Raw genomic sequence first — 18,537 nt, 5'->3', positions numbered from 1 at the left:
CAAGCCCTTTTCTACAGACTGTACAGAGAAAACAAATGAACAGCTGTACATAAGTTCGTGTTTAATGGAAAGGGAGAAATGGGCAGGGGGATCCTGGAGTGGATGAGAGAGCAAAAGAGACTGTACACAGAATTCTTGCGTCCTCATCGGCTTCAGAAATATAGCCGCCTCGTAAAAGCTGATGGAAGGCGCATGGTAATAACCAGTCCGTCTTACAATGCTTCCTCTGATGCATCAACTGTTCGCTATGCATGTGTGCGCTTTCAGTTATCCCCAAACTGACGTTTACCTTTTTGACGCGACATCCTTAACAAGCTCGTTTCGCAGAAATTCTGGTGTCGGCATCGGTGTCCACGTCGTTGTTTCTGAATGAGAAATGATTGTTGTTAATGATCGAAAAATTAAAAAAGGTCAAAATATTATGAATAATACAAAACTTTGGTCCGAGTCAGCATTGAACTGGAGTCGTCTGCGTGGCAAACATGTATGCCTCAGAGCCGCAATATAGCTCAAAACGTATTCAGAGCAAAACACAACATAAATGTCATGTATAGCAAGAGAAGCCGCTACAATGCACGCAATAATTCGTAGCATAAGCGCGGAATCGCGCCAGGCGTCAAAAGATGGGAACTGTGCAAAGATTGGTTTTTTAAAGCCCATTCATTACAAATCACTGATGCATGTGTGTTGTTTTAGAGACACGTATTGGGCCCTTCGATGCTTCGCAAAAGGAACAATTAGGACGTAGTGGCACTTAACACACGCACTTGCAGTAGATGATCTGAGACAGTTTGAAGCGGCCACTCTTACGTCAACAGTTGTTCTGATTGAGGCCTGCATCGAGAATGGGAGCTGTGCTAGCAGTTTAGAATGTAGTAATCATAGAACCCGATACGCTACCGCCTTCTAATCTTGCAGATGAAGCTCAAGTGTCGTCCAAAATTTTGTCTTCTGTAGAGGTACTATAGGAAAATTATTGGCTTGCTGGTTTGGCTCGGCTTGGCAGGCCTTATGTGGGACTATACGGGTGATGCGTGGTCTAGCCTCCATCGTCTCTGGACCCAAATAAGATTTTCATCATCAACATCATCATCATAAACTTATTATTAGTTGGGATAGTTCAAACCAGCCGGGTTGTCATTATTGATATCTTATTCGGAGCACTAATTTGGCACTCGGCATGCAAAATTGAACTAGGCATACGTACGTCGGCCTCCGGTCTTTAACCCACGGCATAGTACCGTGCGATTCACTTCCAAGCTAAGAAATACCGCCAGCGTCGTCCCGTGGCTAGCGATGTCTTCGTACGGATCGTACGGCTCCTACAGACCTCAGACGCCAAGAGCCGACGTCAACTACCTACGCGATATCTTCAACAAGGTCGACAAGGATCGCAGAGGGCGCGTAGACGCGGTCGAGTTGCAGCAATGTCTCTCCAACGGCACCTGGAAGCCCTTCAATCCGGAAACGGTGCGCATGATGATCAACATCTTCGACCGCAGCCGCAAGGGCACGCTGAGTTTCGATGACTTCGTGTCCCTTTGGAACTACATCAACGACTGGCTTCGGTGCTTCCAGGACTACGACAAGGACCGCTCGGGTTCTATCGACAGAAACGAGCTTCGCGACGCGCTCAGAAGCTTCGGATACAGTCTGAGCGACGGAACGATCGATCTCCTGCTCATGAAATACGACCGTGAGAGGAAAGGATCAATCACCTTCGACGACTACATCCTGTGCTGCGTCACTCTTCAGACATTCACCAGTGCCTTCAAGAGTTACGACACCGGCATGGACGGTTACGTCACGATAAGCTACGAAAACTTTCTAAAGCTCGGGCTCGGCAATTTTATGCCATAAACTTAGAACCCTCCGACTCGTAACGTGCTCAAAATTTTCATGGGATTTTTTATAAACTGATGGTTTTTACGAAAACTCTGAGGCCAAGCAATATATTGTAGTGTTGAGGTGTTCGGAGGATTCTTGCGGCCTGCCACCGATATGTTGCCCACCGTGAGAACTTTATGTTGGCTTGAAGTTTTGCCTTAACGTTGATTGAAGTGCAGTAAATGTGAAGACTACAATCATTTTCATCAACTGGGGATAGCGTACCCATTGTACCAGTTTTAAATTTTAAAAATCTCGATGTAACGGACTATACAAATTTGCATACTGCGCCAGCCTCTGCACTTTTTGGCATCTTAAAGTGGGCTTTAGCGCAATAAACAGGGACAAGACAAGCACCACACGAACATAGTGGTAATGCTTTTTGTGGTCCATTTGTTCCCACTTTTTTTTTGCGCTAAAGTCTACCATGATATTGAACTATTTCGCCTAGCAAGCCAGCCTTCCGATTTATTTTTTTTTTCGCGGGGAGCGTTAGGAGGCATTTCCACATTTGAGAGTTAACCGCATATGTTCCATCTTGTACACACAAGTAAATTTTCATTCACCTCAATCTGCTTCGCGTGTTTTTGTTCCGCAGCACATTTCGGCTACATGCACCACCATGTTAATCATAACCATCAAATTTCTCATTTTTCTCCTTGCGTCCATATCAGGGCCAAAACCAATTCCGTAATTCGTCAATCTCCCGGTGCTCTTTTGTTGCGGTCAATTTATCCCCATCAACTTGCCAATCTCGACCACCAGGTCAGCAGCCGAGCATCAAAACGACAGCTCCACCGCGGCGAACATCGGTGGCCAATAGTCGACCGAATGTTGGCAACTTGTTAAAGGGGGATGGATAGCAAAAGCAAGTGTGCAACTACTACTGGGCATCGCTCTGTTGTTTTTCAAGCAAGCTCCACAGCATTTTTCAAATTGCTTGAATCAAAATTTTACTAGATGTTTTGTGAATAGGGCATGCAAATAGAAAGTCATTTTAAAAATATTGAAAAAGCTAACATTCTACTGTATTAATTGTTTAACAAATATTTGTGAAAAATATTTTGCTTGCCAGTAGAATGGTGAAATCTCTTCTTGTTATTACACGTGCCTAGGGAACGATGTAAGATACAAAAAACACCGTTAGGTTAGGTTAGGTTAATTTGGTTTTTTATGGCGCAAAAGCAGCTAAGGCTATGCTGCACCAGACAAGACTTTCAGAAATGGACACTAAAAAGATGAGATTTCAAAGCTTATTTAACAGGTTACATTCTTTCAGAAACTTTAGCAAGTCAAGCAGAGGTACTAGAGCGTCATCTCCTAGGAACAAAGCAGGGTGTAAAGGTACGTGTTGTTTGTATAGCTTGCTGAAATGTTTTTGTCTCTGTGTTTCAATGGTAGGACATGTGATTAGGATGTGCATAAGTGTTAACGCTTCTTGGCATTTTTCACACGTTGGTTGTTCTTCCATTGCGAGTAAGAAGTTGTGTGTCAGGTGTGTGTGTCCAATGCGAAGTCGGCATAATACAACTTCAATAAACCGTTGCTGGTGACGGCAGGTCTTCCATTCCCCGAGTGTAGGTTTCACCAGGTGGAGCTTATTGTTCGTGCAGGTGTCCCATTGCTTTTGCCATTTTGCTAGTAGGGCCAGGCGAATTGTTCTCTGGATATCTTTAAGGGGAATTTTTACTTTTGTTACTGTTTTATGGGCTGCCTGGGAAGCATACTTATCTGCTTTTTCGTTTCCGGGTATCCCAACATGACTTGGGACCCAGCAGAAACGAATGCAGGTTGCCTGGCTGTTTAAGTATACCATGTTTAGAATGTCGCCTACTATAGGCTCACATTCGGATTTTATATGCAGTGCTTTTAGTGTGCTTAGTGAGTCGGTGTATATGATTGCTTTCTTGTATTTTTCAGCGATGATTTTCCGAACTGCTTCACTCAAGGCATAAGCTTCAGCTGAAAAAATAGAAAAACTACGAGGTACTTTCACAGAAATTGCGCTTTTCGTCGTCACAATCCCAATACCCACGTGGTCCTCCGTTTTTGAGCCATCTGTGTAAAATTATTCGTAATCCCTATATTCGTGCTGAAGTGTATAAAATTCTTGGATTATGTGTTCTAGTGGGGTGCTTTTTTTGTTGAAACGGCTTAGTGAAAATTCGCATAGCTGTAACAGGTCAAACCATAGCGGCAGTCTTGGTGGTTTAATAGCGACATCTAGTGATCCATCAGGGATGGTATAAAAGCGGTAGTATTCCTCGAAACATAGGACAAGTGGTTTGATTAGTTTCAGTTTGTTGAGGTAGTGTGAGCGCGAGTCACATTTTGCGGCAATTTCATAGCAGATGTGTTCAGGTGACGACCTTATTCTTAGAACATATGACAAGGTTAGTAATGCTCTTCGATCACATAGAGGGGGCTCATTGCATTCTTTGTGTAGACTTTGCACAGGTGATGTTCTGTAAGCACCATTTGACAGACGGAGACCGAGGTTGTGTATAGGGTCAAGACGGCGGATGTATGAGTTTCGCGCCGAGTCGTAGACTATGCATCCGTAGTCTAAAATACTGCGTACAAGAGATCGGTAAATACGTATAAGTCAGAGTCGATCGGAACCCCAGTGTTTATGGGAGACTACTTTGAGCACATTAAGTGCTCTGTTTGCCTTAGTTTTCAGTGCATTTGTGTGTGGGAGAAAGTTTAGTTTTCGGTCGAATGTGATTCCTAGAAATTTTTGTTCTTGTTTTACCGGCATGTTGATGTTGTATAGTTTGAGCGCGGGTTCAGGGAACAATCCTCTCTTTTGCGTAAAGAGAACAGCTGTGGTTTTTTGGGCTGAAAAGCGGAAACCATTTTGGTCGGCCCATTTCGTAAGCCGAATTATTGTAATTTGGAGTTGCCTTTCACAGGATGATAGGCTGGAGGCTCGGCATGCAATTTGGAGATCGTCAACATAGATGGAGTGCATGACTGTACGGGGTATAGTCCTGTTGATGGAGTTTATTTTCACTATAAACAGGGTGGTGCTCAAAACGCAGCCCTGTGGTACACCATTTTCTTGGACAAATATTCGTGACAGTACCGTACCCAAACGTACATGAAAAGTTCTATTCGATAAAAAATTGTGTAAGCAGTTCAGCATTCTTCCGCGAATCCTTAAGTTAGCTAGATCTCTGAGAATTCCGTATCTCCAAGTTGTGTCATATGCTTTCTCTAAGTCAAAGAAGACCGAGAGACAGAACTGTTTGTGTAGAAATGCTTGTCGTATTTCTTGTTCCAGCCTAACAATGTGATCAGTGGTGCCCTTTTTGTATCCGCACTGGTGTGCGTCTATTAGGTGCTCCGATTACAGAGTGAAGGTAACTCTCATATTTATCATGCTTTCGTAAGTTTTTGCGAGGCAACTTGTTAATGCAATGGGCCTGTAGCTACTTGGGGTTGTTGGGGGTTTACCAGGCTTTAGGAATGGTATCACTATGGCTTTTTTCCAATCTTCAGGCATTATGCCAGAGTCCCATATTTTGTTGAAGAATTGGAGAAGTGCCTTCGCGGATGCTTGGGATAGGTGTGCCAACATTGTGTAGTTTATCTGGTCAGACCCTGTTGCCGTTTTTTTACCGGCAGAAAGTATCCTGTTCAATTCGTGCAGCGTAAGCAGAAGGTTATAACTTTCATTTGAGGTACTGCTAGTAGGCAATCTTTGTCTTTCTGCATTTTCTTTATATTTCAGGAATGTATTGGTGTAATTTGCTGAGCATGACACCTTATAAAAGTGTTCTCCTAATTGGTTGGCCTGGTCCTCTAGTGTTGATTGTGTGTCTGGACTTGTAAGCAGTGGTATTGTGTAGGAGGAGTACTCTCCCTTGAACTTCCTCACCCTGTCCCAGGTGTGTTTAGATGTCACTGAACTGTTAATTGATGATATGCATTTTTGCCATGAATCCTTTTCTGTCTGTCTTCGAATAAATCGGGCTCTGGCTTTTGCCTGTTTGAAGTTGATGAGGTTGGCGTAGGTGGGGTATCTTCGTAGAATTCCCCAGGCCTTATTTTGTAGTTTTTTGGCATCAGTACACTCGTTTGTCAACCAAGGGTTGAATTTCTTGCGTACGATGCCGGATGATTGCGGTATAGCTTTTTCTGCTGCTAAGATTAAAACTTTGACGAACTTTTCGTTTAGTTCGTCAACAGAAAGCTCCGTTGAGAAAACTTCATCGAGCTTAGCGTTTTCTGTGAAAACTGTCCAGTTCGCTAGCTGCAGTTTCCACCGGCGTGGCCTGCTTGTTAAAGTTGGGTAAGATGGTATGAGTTTTATGATGCCGGGTTGATGATCACTACCATAAGACGTGTTGACGACGTCCCATTTAAAATGGTTACAAATACACGATGAACACATGGCGAGATCTAAGCAACTAAAAGTGCGAGAGGTTGGTGAAAAGTAGGTAAAAGCACCGGAATTAAGAAGGCAGATGTCATTCGATAAAATGAAATCTTCCACGGCTTGCCCTCTTGCGTCAGTTTTGTCGCTACCCCAAAGGGTTGATTTACCATTGAAATCCCCAACTAAGATAAATGGTTTTGGCAACTGTTCCACTAGATTTTCTAGGTTTTTGGTGGTGAAAAGGGTGTGAGGTGGGATATACAGTGAGCAGATGGTGATGGTTTTGTATGATAGAATGGTCACGGCTACGGCCTCGAAAGATGTGTTTATTTGGACATCTCGTGTAGGAGTGCTGCCCTGCACCACTATGGCTACTCCTCCTGAAAGACAGTTGCAATGTTCGCGGTCCTTTCGGGCAACTTTGAAGCCTTTTAGGAAATGACTGTGTTTTGCACCAAGATTTGTCTCTTGGAGGCAAAAGGCTACTGGTGAGAATTTCTTAATGATGTCCTTTATGTCACCTAAGTTATGAATTAAGCCTCTACAGTTCCATAGTACGATAAAAGCCATGGCAGAATAAAGTTAAGTAAATATACTTCATGAGATTGATCGGTATAAAAGATGATAGGTGACAATATTACGAAATAGAAATAGAGAGAAATACGATAACCATTACGGTTATCGCTTTTTTATTGTGGTTACTGGGACTTTGTCCTTGTCCTGTTTGGTACGCTCGAGAGAGCGCTTGTCCTTCGGTGTCGATGACACCGGAGTTTTGTGGTCGATCTGCATTGCCTTGTCTGAGGCGCTGGAAGATCGAGAGTGAGGCGCTGAGAAACTGATCTCAGGCCTTGGCATTCTATTGTGTTTAGGGCCCAGGGAGACCGGAGTCTGCGAGCCCTTTGATGTGCATGGAGCAGCTGGCGCTGCTTCTTTTACGGGGGCGGTTTGAGTCACCATAGCACCACTGGGTGTGGTAGCGGTCGACTCCTGAGGCCTTTGTGACGCTGCCCCCGACTGCGTCACATCGGCGTAACTTCTGTGGAAAAGGTACGATAGCCGTGTTCGCGCTTCGCTGAATGATATTTTAAAAGCGAAGCTCCTTAAGGCGTGGGCTGTGCGTCCCCTGTATGTAGCCACCTCTCGTTCAGTTCTAAGTATTACGCTAGCCACCGCCCGATCTAAAGGGTACAGCCATATCCATCCGTCCATCCGTCCATCCGTCCATCCGTCCATCCATCCATCCATCCATCCGTCCGTCCGTCCGTCCGTCCGTCCGTCCGTCCGTCCGTACGTCCGTCCGTCCGTCCAAAAGATGCAAGATGTTATAAACTAGACGGCGGTACGTGTAGTTGATTATGAAAGATGCGAGGTGTTATAAAATAGGAATGATGCCACATATGGCGCGTGTCATCGTTCGATATAGTGCGGCGACGTACGCTAGGGGGAGCGTTGCAATAAAATCGAGTGGGCGAAATGTACGGAGGATTCATGGTTTACCAGGCTTACCTCCGGAGCTTCGCCCACTCATCATCATTCACTTCGTGGATATGGCGGCATTTTTTTTTGACGGTCAGAGCGATCACTTCTTTTTCTTTTTTCCAACATGGGCATGACCGGGAATACGCTGGGTGTAACCCGTCACAGTTAACACAGTGGGGTGAGGATGAACAGTTTTCTGATTTGTGGTCGTTTGCGCTGCATTTTGCGCATGTTTCTTTGCCTCTGCAAGAGTGCGAGGCGTGTCCGAATCTCTGACATTTGAAACAGCGCCTGGGGTTGGGAATGTAGGGTCTGACATTTATATTTAAGTACCCAGCCTTAAGAAAGGTGGGCATTTCACATGTTCCAAAGGTTAGTATTACGTGTTTGGTGGGCAATTCCTCATTATTGCAACGAATTACAATTCTTTGGACTTTGATGACGTTTTGGTCTTGGAAACCTTCGAGGAGCTCTTCGTCACTAAGGCCTAAGAAGTCCTCCTCAGAGATTACTCCCCTGCTGGTGTTTAGAGAGCGATGGACCGAAACGGTGACAGCTGTTTCTCCAATGCTGGTTAGTTGGGATAGCTTAGGCACTTGGTCTTTTTCGGTTAGCTCCAAAAGGAGGTCACCGCTTGACATTTTGAATGCTTTGTATGTGGGTCCTATTTTTTTCTTTTAGGCATTTAGCCACCAAAAATGGGGATAATTTTCTTATAGGTGTGCTGTCACTGTGGATAATGTGGTACTTCGCGAAAGTAACTTTAGTTTCTTTCGAGACGTGATAACTTGCTTCGGTGCGGCCTCTCTTGCGAGACCGATCAAGGTCGGCGGATGCTTGTAAAGCCATACAAGTATGAATGTGTTCGGTAACAGTGGCGACCACCCACCACGGAGCCCAACAAGGGGACGCGGTTGGACTTGTTAAAACAAGCCCTCCCGACGCCAGCCGTACGCTGTCACTATAACCCAATGTAATTATCCAAGGTGGGATACCTACACAAGGTTAACCCTTGCCGCCATGAATATCGGAAGAAAACGGAAGAGAGTAGAAGACAGGCCAGATAAATAGTAAGAGATAAAGACGAAGATGTAGGGAGAGAGAGATAGGAAAAGGCGACTGCCGATTTCCCCTGGGTGGGTCAGCCCAGGGGTGCCGTCTACGTGAAGCCGGGGCCAAAGGGGTGTGTTGCTTTAAAGGTCCAATCACCCAGCATCAGCTCAACCCCCAGGATCCCCTTTTCCCCGGACACGGCAAAGCCACGCACGGCTAGGCGTGGGAGGGAGTAGAAACTCCCCCGTTAGCTCGGGTCCGTGGTGTCGCTACACACCAAACGCCTGCTTGCGCAGGCGCCCCGGCGGGAAAAAAAAACACCGTGGCCAAGGGTATCCATTTGAACAAATATAATTACAGGCATGACCATCCTTCAATTAAAAATTCAGACGTGTGATGGTTAGAGATTTAGGGCTTCTTTCTTCAAGATAACGTTCGCAAAAATACAATTTTGGTCACAAGGCTATTATTTTTCTTCAGTAAGGGCGCATGTTACGTAAAAGAAGTAATAAAACTTTGAACTTGAAAGCTGCAGTGCTTACATATAAATTTTTCCTCTCCTGGCGAAAAGTAGTGTTTGAAGAAAATGCCACGTAAAGTTCGAGCTGTCGCAGTGCGGTCATGGAACCAGGCGCGTTTGGGGCCATCTTTAAATGCTTTCCACTGCGCGTGTCAGTAATGCTGAAACATCATGCTATCGAAATCAAAAAATAGCATTTTTAGTCAATTTCGCACTCCATCTCTTAAAGCGTGCTGTCAGGATAGCTTATAGGGTTCATGATTAGAGACTGAAGTTTGAGAAAACGATTATTTTGTTCTTTGTGCTTTTATCAACCCTCCAGAAACACTTGAGCAGATATTTTGTGTCTGCCCAGCATACGCACGTGAACGATAAACACTGATTTCTTCTACTGAACTATATCGCAGTAGGTCATTAACTGATGAGACCATGTTGGGCCCTTGGCCAGACACCAACAGTGCAACTGCGGTCACAAGAGCAGTTATAACCTTTTTGGAAACAACTGGACTATGTGCGCGGTTATGAAATGTGTCTTAGCTAGAAAGAACACTACATACTCACATCTCTATCTCACCATCGTCATTCATTAATCTTTCTTTTCCCCTTTCCCTTCCCCCAGTGTAGAGTAGCAGGCTAGAGCAAGCTATCGCTCAGGCCGACCTCTTAGCCTTTCTGTAAATAGACTTACCTCCTCCTCTTATCACCCCTCTTTAATCACATATTAAAGGTTAAAATGGGCACAAATTAGAGGTTACGACTTATAAACACGTATAGAGGTTCAAATTGCCTTTTATAGAGCTTTGATGATGCCTAAGTTTTTTTATATTTTTACCCTTGCGCCTAAATGCATTAAGTGCATATAAATTCCCAATTTGTAAATAAACGCCTACATATACTATATCAAACCCCTAATTTTGCTTTCGAGGACAATTTCATTCAGACCACTATTTAGACTACTGGGCAAATCATACTGTTGGAAACTATGGGGTTTCAACTTAGACTTACACTACAGTAACTTAGGTTAGGTTCGAAAAAGAATAACTGAGGCTGATTTGAATTCAAAACACACACATTATTATATATATATATATATATATATATATATATATATATATATATATATATATATATATATATATATATATATATATATATATATATATATATATATATATATATGCCACAAGTAAACATCGCTTACTTGAATGCAGGAACAGCGCAACCTAGAAGTAGTTACTTCGTAACTACGGAAGCGAAAAAAACAAGGACAGAAAGGAGCGCTCTTTTCTGTCCTTGTTTTTTCGCTTCCGTAGTTACGAAGTAACTACTTCTAGGTTGCGCTGTGCCTGCATTCAGTTATGTCCTACCAACTTGCCCAAGCTTCCACGCTTCATCGCTTACTTGTAGCAAGGTTTGGTTATCCCCCAAGAACCGAAGTTGTAGGCTAGACATTTCAGGAGCCGATGCACACGGGGCCCGGTTCCACTATCATGTTCTGCGCTTAAAGGTGAAGTTGAAGCGTCCTTCAAATTTTGTTTGTAATCTACTTCTTAAGGTGCTCCTCGATAGGGTAGAAACTGACCCTACGTGATTAGACCCGGCCGAATCGAGGTTTCTTTCCCTTCAGGTCTTGTAGCAGTGTGGCTATCTGCTCATGTGCTACCCTCCTCAATAATGCGAACGAGAGACCCAGGAGAGTGTTGATTTGACAGCGGACGCTTCGAACACCGCGCTACAAATAAAGGGGAAAAAGTCAAGTAGATACCTCTTCTTGGAATCGGTATAACACGAAAGCGAAGCGGGCCTTCACAAAGGTAGCTGAGCGTTCATTGTGCATTATTTCGCCACAAGTACGAAGGAATGAATGGTACAGCAACAAATTGCAAAATCACGCGAAGAAGGACAAGCCTGCAGCTCGAAACTTCAAGCGTACACCTCAAGCAGAAAGCCCACACGGAGTGAGCATACACAGGGCATGTGCGGACTATATAGCAACTGTCACAGCTCAACACTGAAAGCGCGCTATTCAAACAGGATTACTCACGGAAAGAACACTCAAGTATGCAGAGGGCAACGCGAGGAACTGTCACGATTATTACTTCTTCCTGTATGAGAAGCGTGCTCGTTTCGTCGACGCGGCCGCGGCAGCGAGTGAAGTGACCTTCGCGCTCCCCCAAATGACGAGTCTCATAAGCGCGTGTTCAGGGGGGACCGCACTCCGTGGAAGCAGCAGGTATAGAAACGCTAAACTTGATGACCCTGAGAGCACATCCAAAGCGAGACCTTCGCGGCATCTGGCTACTGATGGCAAAAACGCGTGAAGTTACGAAAACTCTGAGGGCCATTAAACAGTATATGGTGTATTAAGTGGATTGCCCTTAGCATTCTTGACCTAATATGTTTCGTGGGGTAGTGGTCAGCGCCACGCGCTTAAGATAAAGTCGTCGCTGGTTTGACTCCACACGGCATATCCTATACTGCTCGTTTTTAGGGGCGGAGCTCCTTATAGCGGCACCCGTTCGTCCCTCGTAGTCGTAGTGTCTAACCAGTCTTACATTTTGACCTCCAAGGTGGTGCCGGTGGGAGATTTCTTCTGTGAGTTGTTGAACAATAAAAAATTCGCGGAGTGCGCGTTAACTAAAAGCCAAATTATCCTGCCTCTCATTCCCCCTTAGCAGCCATTGGCATGTACATTGAGCACTATCTGACAAGGAAGGGTTGCTACGTTATACTCGCTGAGCGTAACCTCCTTGGTTTTAGAAAGGTTTAGCGAGCGTTGGGCTGCAGTGCCATGAATACAGTGAACTATTATATACCATGAACTCGAGGTGGTTAAAGGTGGGAAGTAGACACGAAGCGCGAGCCGTAGGAAGTGTGCGTGGCCTCCTCTAGTTCAGTCTTTAGAATGTCCGCTGGATGGCGCTGCATATGCGGAATTTATAAATGAAAGACTGCAGGCATAGATACAGGATGAGGGCGTGCTGGGGGAACTGCAGAATGGGTTTCGGAAACACAGGAGATTGGAAGACAATCTGTTATCACTGACGCTGTGCATCGAAATATCAGAAAAGGAACAAAGGCCCCTGTGGCTAGCATTTTTAGATATCAAGGAAGCGTACGCTAGCGTGGTTCAAGAGGAATTGTAGGGAATACTGGACACACTAGGCGTGGAACATGTTGTCACTAATCTTTTAAAGGATATCTATAAAGGTAACAAGTTAGTTATAAAGGGGGAAAAACAGGTATCCAAGCCTGCAGAGGTCAAACGGGGGCTTAGGCTGGGGTGTCCCCTGTCACCCTTATTATTCATGATGTACATACAAGGATCAGAGGCCAAATTAGAGGGAAGTGGACTGGGCTTCAACCTTTCTTTCGTAAAAACAAAGAAACCTCATTGAACAGGCACTACCAGCATTGATGTACGCAGATGATATAGTGCTAATGGCTGACGACATGAAGATTTGCAGATATTGGTGGACATCTGCGGTAATGAGGGAGATGGGTTAGATTTTAGATTCAGTAACGAAAAATCAGCGGTCATGATTTTTAATGACAATGAAGGTAGTGAGCTTAAAATACAGGAGGTCACGCTAGAAATAACAGATAAATGCAAATATCTGGGCGTATAGATAAGCAATGGGGCCGAGTACCTAAGGGAACACGAAATATACGTGACGCCTAAAGGTAACAGGAATGCAGCGGTAATGAAAAACAGGGCACTGTGGAATTACAATAGGTATGATGTTGTCAGAGGAATATGGAAAGGGGTCATGGTTCCTGGTCTGACGTTCGGCAATGCGGTCTTGTGCATGAGATCAGAAGTTCAAGCAAGATTAGAAATTAAGCAACGTGGAATAGGTAGGCTTGCCTTAGGAGCTCACGGGAATACACAAAATCAGGGAGTACAAAGTGATATGGGATGGACATCATTTGAGGGCAGCGAAGCTAGCAGCAAGATAAAACTTGAGAAGCTATTGAGGGACATGGGGGAGGAGCGCTGGGCTAGGAAGGTAGTCAGCTCCTTGTACATGAAGAATGTCGATACAAAATGGAGGAAGCGAACCAGGAAGTTGACTGGTGAATACTTAGCAAACAGCAGGTGGCCAAACTAAACAGAACTATCGGTTAAGAAGAAAGTGAAGGAAACGGAGACTGACATGTGGAAAATGGGCATGATTAAGAAGTCGGCACTAGAGGTCTATCGAACTTTTAAGCAGGAAATTGCCAAGGAAAGGATCTATGATAATACTCGGGGTAGTTCTCTACTGTTTGAGGCAAGGACGGGAGTACTGCGAACCAAGACATATCGGGCCAAATACGAAGGGGTAGACACAGTATGCAGTGCGTGTGGAGAGGAAGAAGAAACTGCCGAACACTTGATAATGTTCTGTAAAGGGCTTCACCCTTGTTACGGCTTGGAAGGAAGAAGCGCCGCTCCGCCGTCAGCTCTATCGCCGGTCACGCCAGCTTTCCTGTCGCCCAATGAGTCGCCGAGGCCATCAGTCACCGCTGCTGCTTGAAGGGACGACAAAAGGGTCCGCATTTGAAGGACGGGAACTCGCCTTTGCTTGCTGCTTGGTCTGGATAATTGCTCAAATCTTCGACAGCGTCTGTCAGACTGGGCGCCGAAGGGATTGAGAGCCGAATCTCCAGGCCAAACTTAACACCCTTTAGTTCAGGATGATGGCGCAGAGTTTTTCAAAGCACTGGGGTTTAAGGATCGGGAGGGCAAACTAGACTTTAAGCGGGTAGACTTAACTAGAAGGAGGTTATCTGATTGGTGGCTAAAGCCAAGGCACGAGTGAAAATTAAACTCTTCACTCCAAAGTACGAATCCTCAATCTCACTTTCTAAGGAAAAAAATAAATATAGTTTTTGGTTCATTAAGTATTACGGCTTGGTGGCGCTAGCCACCGCCCGATCTAAAGGGTACAGCCATATCCATCCATCCATCCATCGATATAAAGGAAAGACTGCAGGCATGGATAGAGGATGAGGGCGTGCGGGGGGAACTGCAGAATGGGTTTCGAAAACACAGGAGGTGTGAAGACAATCTGTTCTCACTGACGCAGTGCATTGAAATATCAGAAAAGGAACACAGGCCCCTGTGGCTGGCATTTTTGGATATAAAGATAGCGTACGATAGCGTGGGTCAAGAGGAATTGTGGGGAATAATGTACACACTAGGCGTGCAACATGTAGTCACTAATCTTTTAAAGGATATCTATAAAGGTAACAAGGTAGTTATAAAGTGGAAAAACAGGTATTCAAGCCTGCGGAGGTCAAACGGGGGCTTAGGCAGGGGTGTCCCCTGTCACCCTTATTATTCATGATGTACCTACAAGGATTAGAGGCCAAATCAGAGGGAAGTGGACTGGGCTTCAGCCTTTCTTTCGTCAAACAATGAAACCTCATTGAACAGGCACTACCAGCATTGATGCACGCAGATGATATAGTGCTAATGGCCGACAACAATGAAGATTTTCAGATATTGGTGGACATCTGCGGTAATGAGGGAGATAGGTTAGATTTAAGATTCAGTAACTAAAAATCAGCAGTCATGATTTTTATTGACAATGAAGGTAGTGAGCTTAAAATATAGGAGGTCACGCTAGAGATAACAGATAAATACAAATATCTGGGCGTATGGATAAGCAATGGGGCCGAGTACCTAAGAGAACACGAAATATACGTGACGCCTAAAGCTAACAGGAATGCAGCGGTAATGAAAAACAGGGCACTGTGGAATTACAATAGGTATGATGTTGTCAGAAGAATACGGAAAGAGTCACGGTTCCTGGTCTGACGTTCGGCAATGCGGTCTTGTGCATGAGATCAGAAGTTCAAGCAAGATTAGAAATTAAGTAACTTGGAATAGGTAGCTTGCCTTAGGAGCTCACTGGAATACACCAAATTAGGGAGTACAAGGTAATATGGGATGGACATCATTTGAGGGCAGGGAAGCTAGCAGCAAGATAAAACTTGAGAAGCTATTGAGGGAAATGTGGGAGGAGCCCTGGGCTAGAAAGGTATTCAGCTACTTGTACATGAAGAATGTCGATACAAAATGGAGGAAGCGAACCAGAAAAATGACTGGTAAATACTTAGAAAACAGCAGGGGGCCAAACAAAAAGAATTATCGATTAAGAATATTGTGAAGGAAGCTGAGACTGATACGTGGAGAATTGGCATGATTAAGAAGTCCGCACCAGAGGTCTATCAAACTTTTAGGCAGGAAATTGCCAAGGAAAGGATCTATGATGATACTCGGGGTAGTTCTCTACTGTTTGAGGCCAGGACTGGAGTATTGCGAACCAAGACATATCGGGCCAAATACGAAGGGGTAGACACGTAAGCAGTGCGTGTGGAGAGGAAGATGAAACTGCCGAACACTTGATAATGTTCTGTGAAGGGCTTCACTCTATAGTTGAGGATGATGGCGCAGAGTTCTTCAAAGCAGTTGGGTTTAGGGACAGGGAGGGCAAAATAGAATAAGCGGGTAGAATTAACTAGGACAACAAACATAACTATGCAACAATGGCACACGTTGTTGATACAGTTGTTGATAGTTGAAAATAGTTACGCCGGTGTGCTTTGTAATTAGTAGCCCTTTAATAAACCACCCGTTGCGAAACTGACATGTTCTGACGGTTGGTATGATTCTGCGCTTCTGCCACTGAAGATAACATGTGTTAATGACCCCTCCTTGCACTACATAACATTGATATTGTTTTTTTTTCGTTCAGAAATATTGAGCTCAGACGTGGCTATGTGACAGAAAACTTGCTTTTCCCGCAGACGTCCTGCGTTAAATGCCCTCTTGAACAAAATATTTTTCCCTGCTTTATTTCAATCTATTCAGAATTATCGCTCATGGACAACGCTGACACGAACCCCGGCGAAACGAGCTCTTTTACGGCATTGCTATAGTGGAGAGATCGCATTCTGCGAATTGTGCCTGAAGAAGGACAATTGCATGGCTATGTTGAACCGTTAGCTTCTTTGTGCTACCATAAAAAAAATCCAGAAATTTCGCCTTAACCTGGGAGGCGATGCTCACCCTTGAGGACCTGCAGACCAACAATTCGTCGCCAGGGCCAAGAGGGCAGTAGAAGCCAGAGAGTTCCTGGACTAAGGAGCCCTCCCACCTCAGCGTGACACCAGCCATTGCCCGGCGCACTGTTTTGAAAATAAACGTTTATTTCTCTCTCTCTCTCGCTGTCCTGTCACAGATAAATGAGGCGCACAGTTTCGCTTTGCAAATGGCATAGATGCCTACACTTACTTTGCCCAAGATTACGGACATTTGAATCTTGAAGTGTCTTTTGCCTTCCTATTCCCGCGCTTAAAAGGTGCTTTCAAAATGCCCAAAAATTTGGCCTTTGTGAATTATACAGTAAGCTTACAACGCAACTAAATACGCTGTTTAGTCTCCTTATGTTAATGAACCTGAAACCTGGTATTTAAGAAGTTTAAGAACGGTTTAACAACTTTCAACTAGATGTTTCTAAGCGTTTAACAATAAGAACTACCTGACAATGATGCCCAGGAAATATAGGGTACGTTATTAGCAGTAATTTGAACAACTCCGAATGAAGAGAGGTTGAAGAAAAAAAAATACCCTGCGGCAATGTATTTGTTCGTTCACTTGACATTTATATTACAATTACCTCTAATAACATCTCCTATATTTTTTTTCCTGTTTGTTCTCAATATTATGTCTAACAAAGGAAATGAGCCCTTAAATTTACGCTTCTCTTCAGTTGGCATCCTTTGATTGATATAGAAGAAATTTCAATAAGTTATGGGTGGCCAATAGTTGACGAAATTTCGGTAACTAATTAAGGTACGCTGGCTGGCCACCCATAGCTGGTTTATGATCATAAGAAACTTAAACAGCGCAACTAAACCCGGTGCTCAGACTTATACTAGGCAGCTTGGTAACCGGAATTCGGGACGTTTAAAATGCCGTAACAACTTTCAATTGACCGTCGGTGTGGGTTCTATCAACTTTCGCTAGTATCATAATATCTGAAGTTTTACATCCTAAACATTTCACATGAAAATGAGAGAGCGTTGTAGAAGGCTCCGGAAATATTGGCCTTCTGGTGTTCTCTATAGCGTCCTAATATCACACACTACACTCTAGCATTCAATTCGCCTCCCCAGAATTGCGACTGCCGTAAGTGGGACTGAACCCGCGAACTTCGGGCCTGCAACCAGGCATCTTAGCCTCTACACCGGTGCGGTGTACACACCGTAAGCTTCGCGTTGTGGTGTGTAAACATCTGGGCATCTCCAAACCATGTCTTACCGAGCAACACTGGAGTAGTCAAACAGCGCTGCAGTTTCTTCCTTTCAACGTCTAAGCGTACAATTTTATAAAAAGTATACGCTTCTGCATTCTTTTCATATTCTTTGCCTGGCACACAATCATCATCGTTAGTGGCCGCGCCAAGCAGCGATTTTTTCGGCACTACACCCACGCTGCTGTGGCGTAAGCAGCTCTGGAACGTGCAGATCATGGCTTGTTGGAATGTGGTTTGAGCTGTCATACCATGGAATCCTGGTAGGATATATAGATACAATTAGGTGCCCCTTGTAGTCCTCAATCGGTGTCAATTCCTCAAACGCTATCGTGTGAAAACCATGACAAACATCTATTACCATTCCAAACACCCTGCGGCTTAAAGGTTACTCACCAAACGAAAAGATCGAAGCATTGTAAGCTCATACCACTCACTGAGGCAAGAAAACAAACTAAAAGACGTCACAGTGACGTCACTCAGCTTGCACCTGCTACAATCAAAAGTTCAAAAAGCTCACGTTTAGTAAGATTTGCCAGCTAGAGAGCAATAGAAGAGTAACACGCATAGCTTTCCAAGTTTTTCGCTGCTCCCATCGGCAGCACGTGGATCTTGCCATGAAAGCACCATTTCTTCGAACACGACGGCACTTTATACCACTGCAGGCGCTACCGTTTCGTATCATTGTGTGCATCCTCTATTTCCTATATCAGTTTATGCTACCCTCTTCATCAACGAGATGTGGCGATCATAATAGAGAAGTATCGTTTCAATACCAAACGAAAGTAAAATTTTGTGTACGAACTGCCAACCGAACCACCATACTTATAGGCGTTGTTTCGAGCGCTGACAACTTCGAGAGTCGAGCGGCGATCCGGGATACCTGGGGAAGAACGGCCCTCAAG

At 44.5% G+C, this 18,537-nt stretch overlaps 1 protein-coding gene across 1 annotated transcript; it reads left to right on the top strand.

Annotated features, from left to right (window-relative positions):
- The first annotated feature begins 1,296 nt into the window (after positions 1-1,296).
- LOC119181647 (programmed cell death protein 6) lies at positions 1,297-1,860 on the top strand. The gene has a single exon (XM_037432894.2). It carries the CDS (start codon positions 1,297-1,299, stop codon positions 1,858-1,860), a length of 564 nt encoding a protein of 187 aa, XP_037288791.2.
- Positions 1,861-18,537: the final 16,677 nt, after the last annotated feature.

This window comes from Rhipicephalus microplus, chromosome 10 (assembly GCF_043290135.1).
Source record: "Rhipicephalus microplus isolate Deutch F79 chromosome 10, USDA_Rmic, whole genome shotgun sequence".
In the NCBI taxonomy this organism is placed as follows: Eukaryota; Metazoa; Arthropoda; class Arachnida; order Ixodida; family Ixodidae; genus Rhipicephalus; species Rhipicephalus microplus.
The sequence above is the reverse complement of the archived record's forward strand: the minus strand, read 5'-3'. Positions and strand labels throughout refer to the sequence as shown.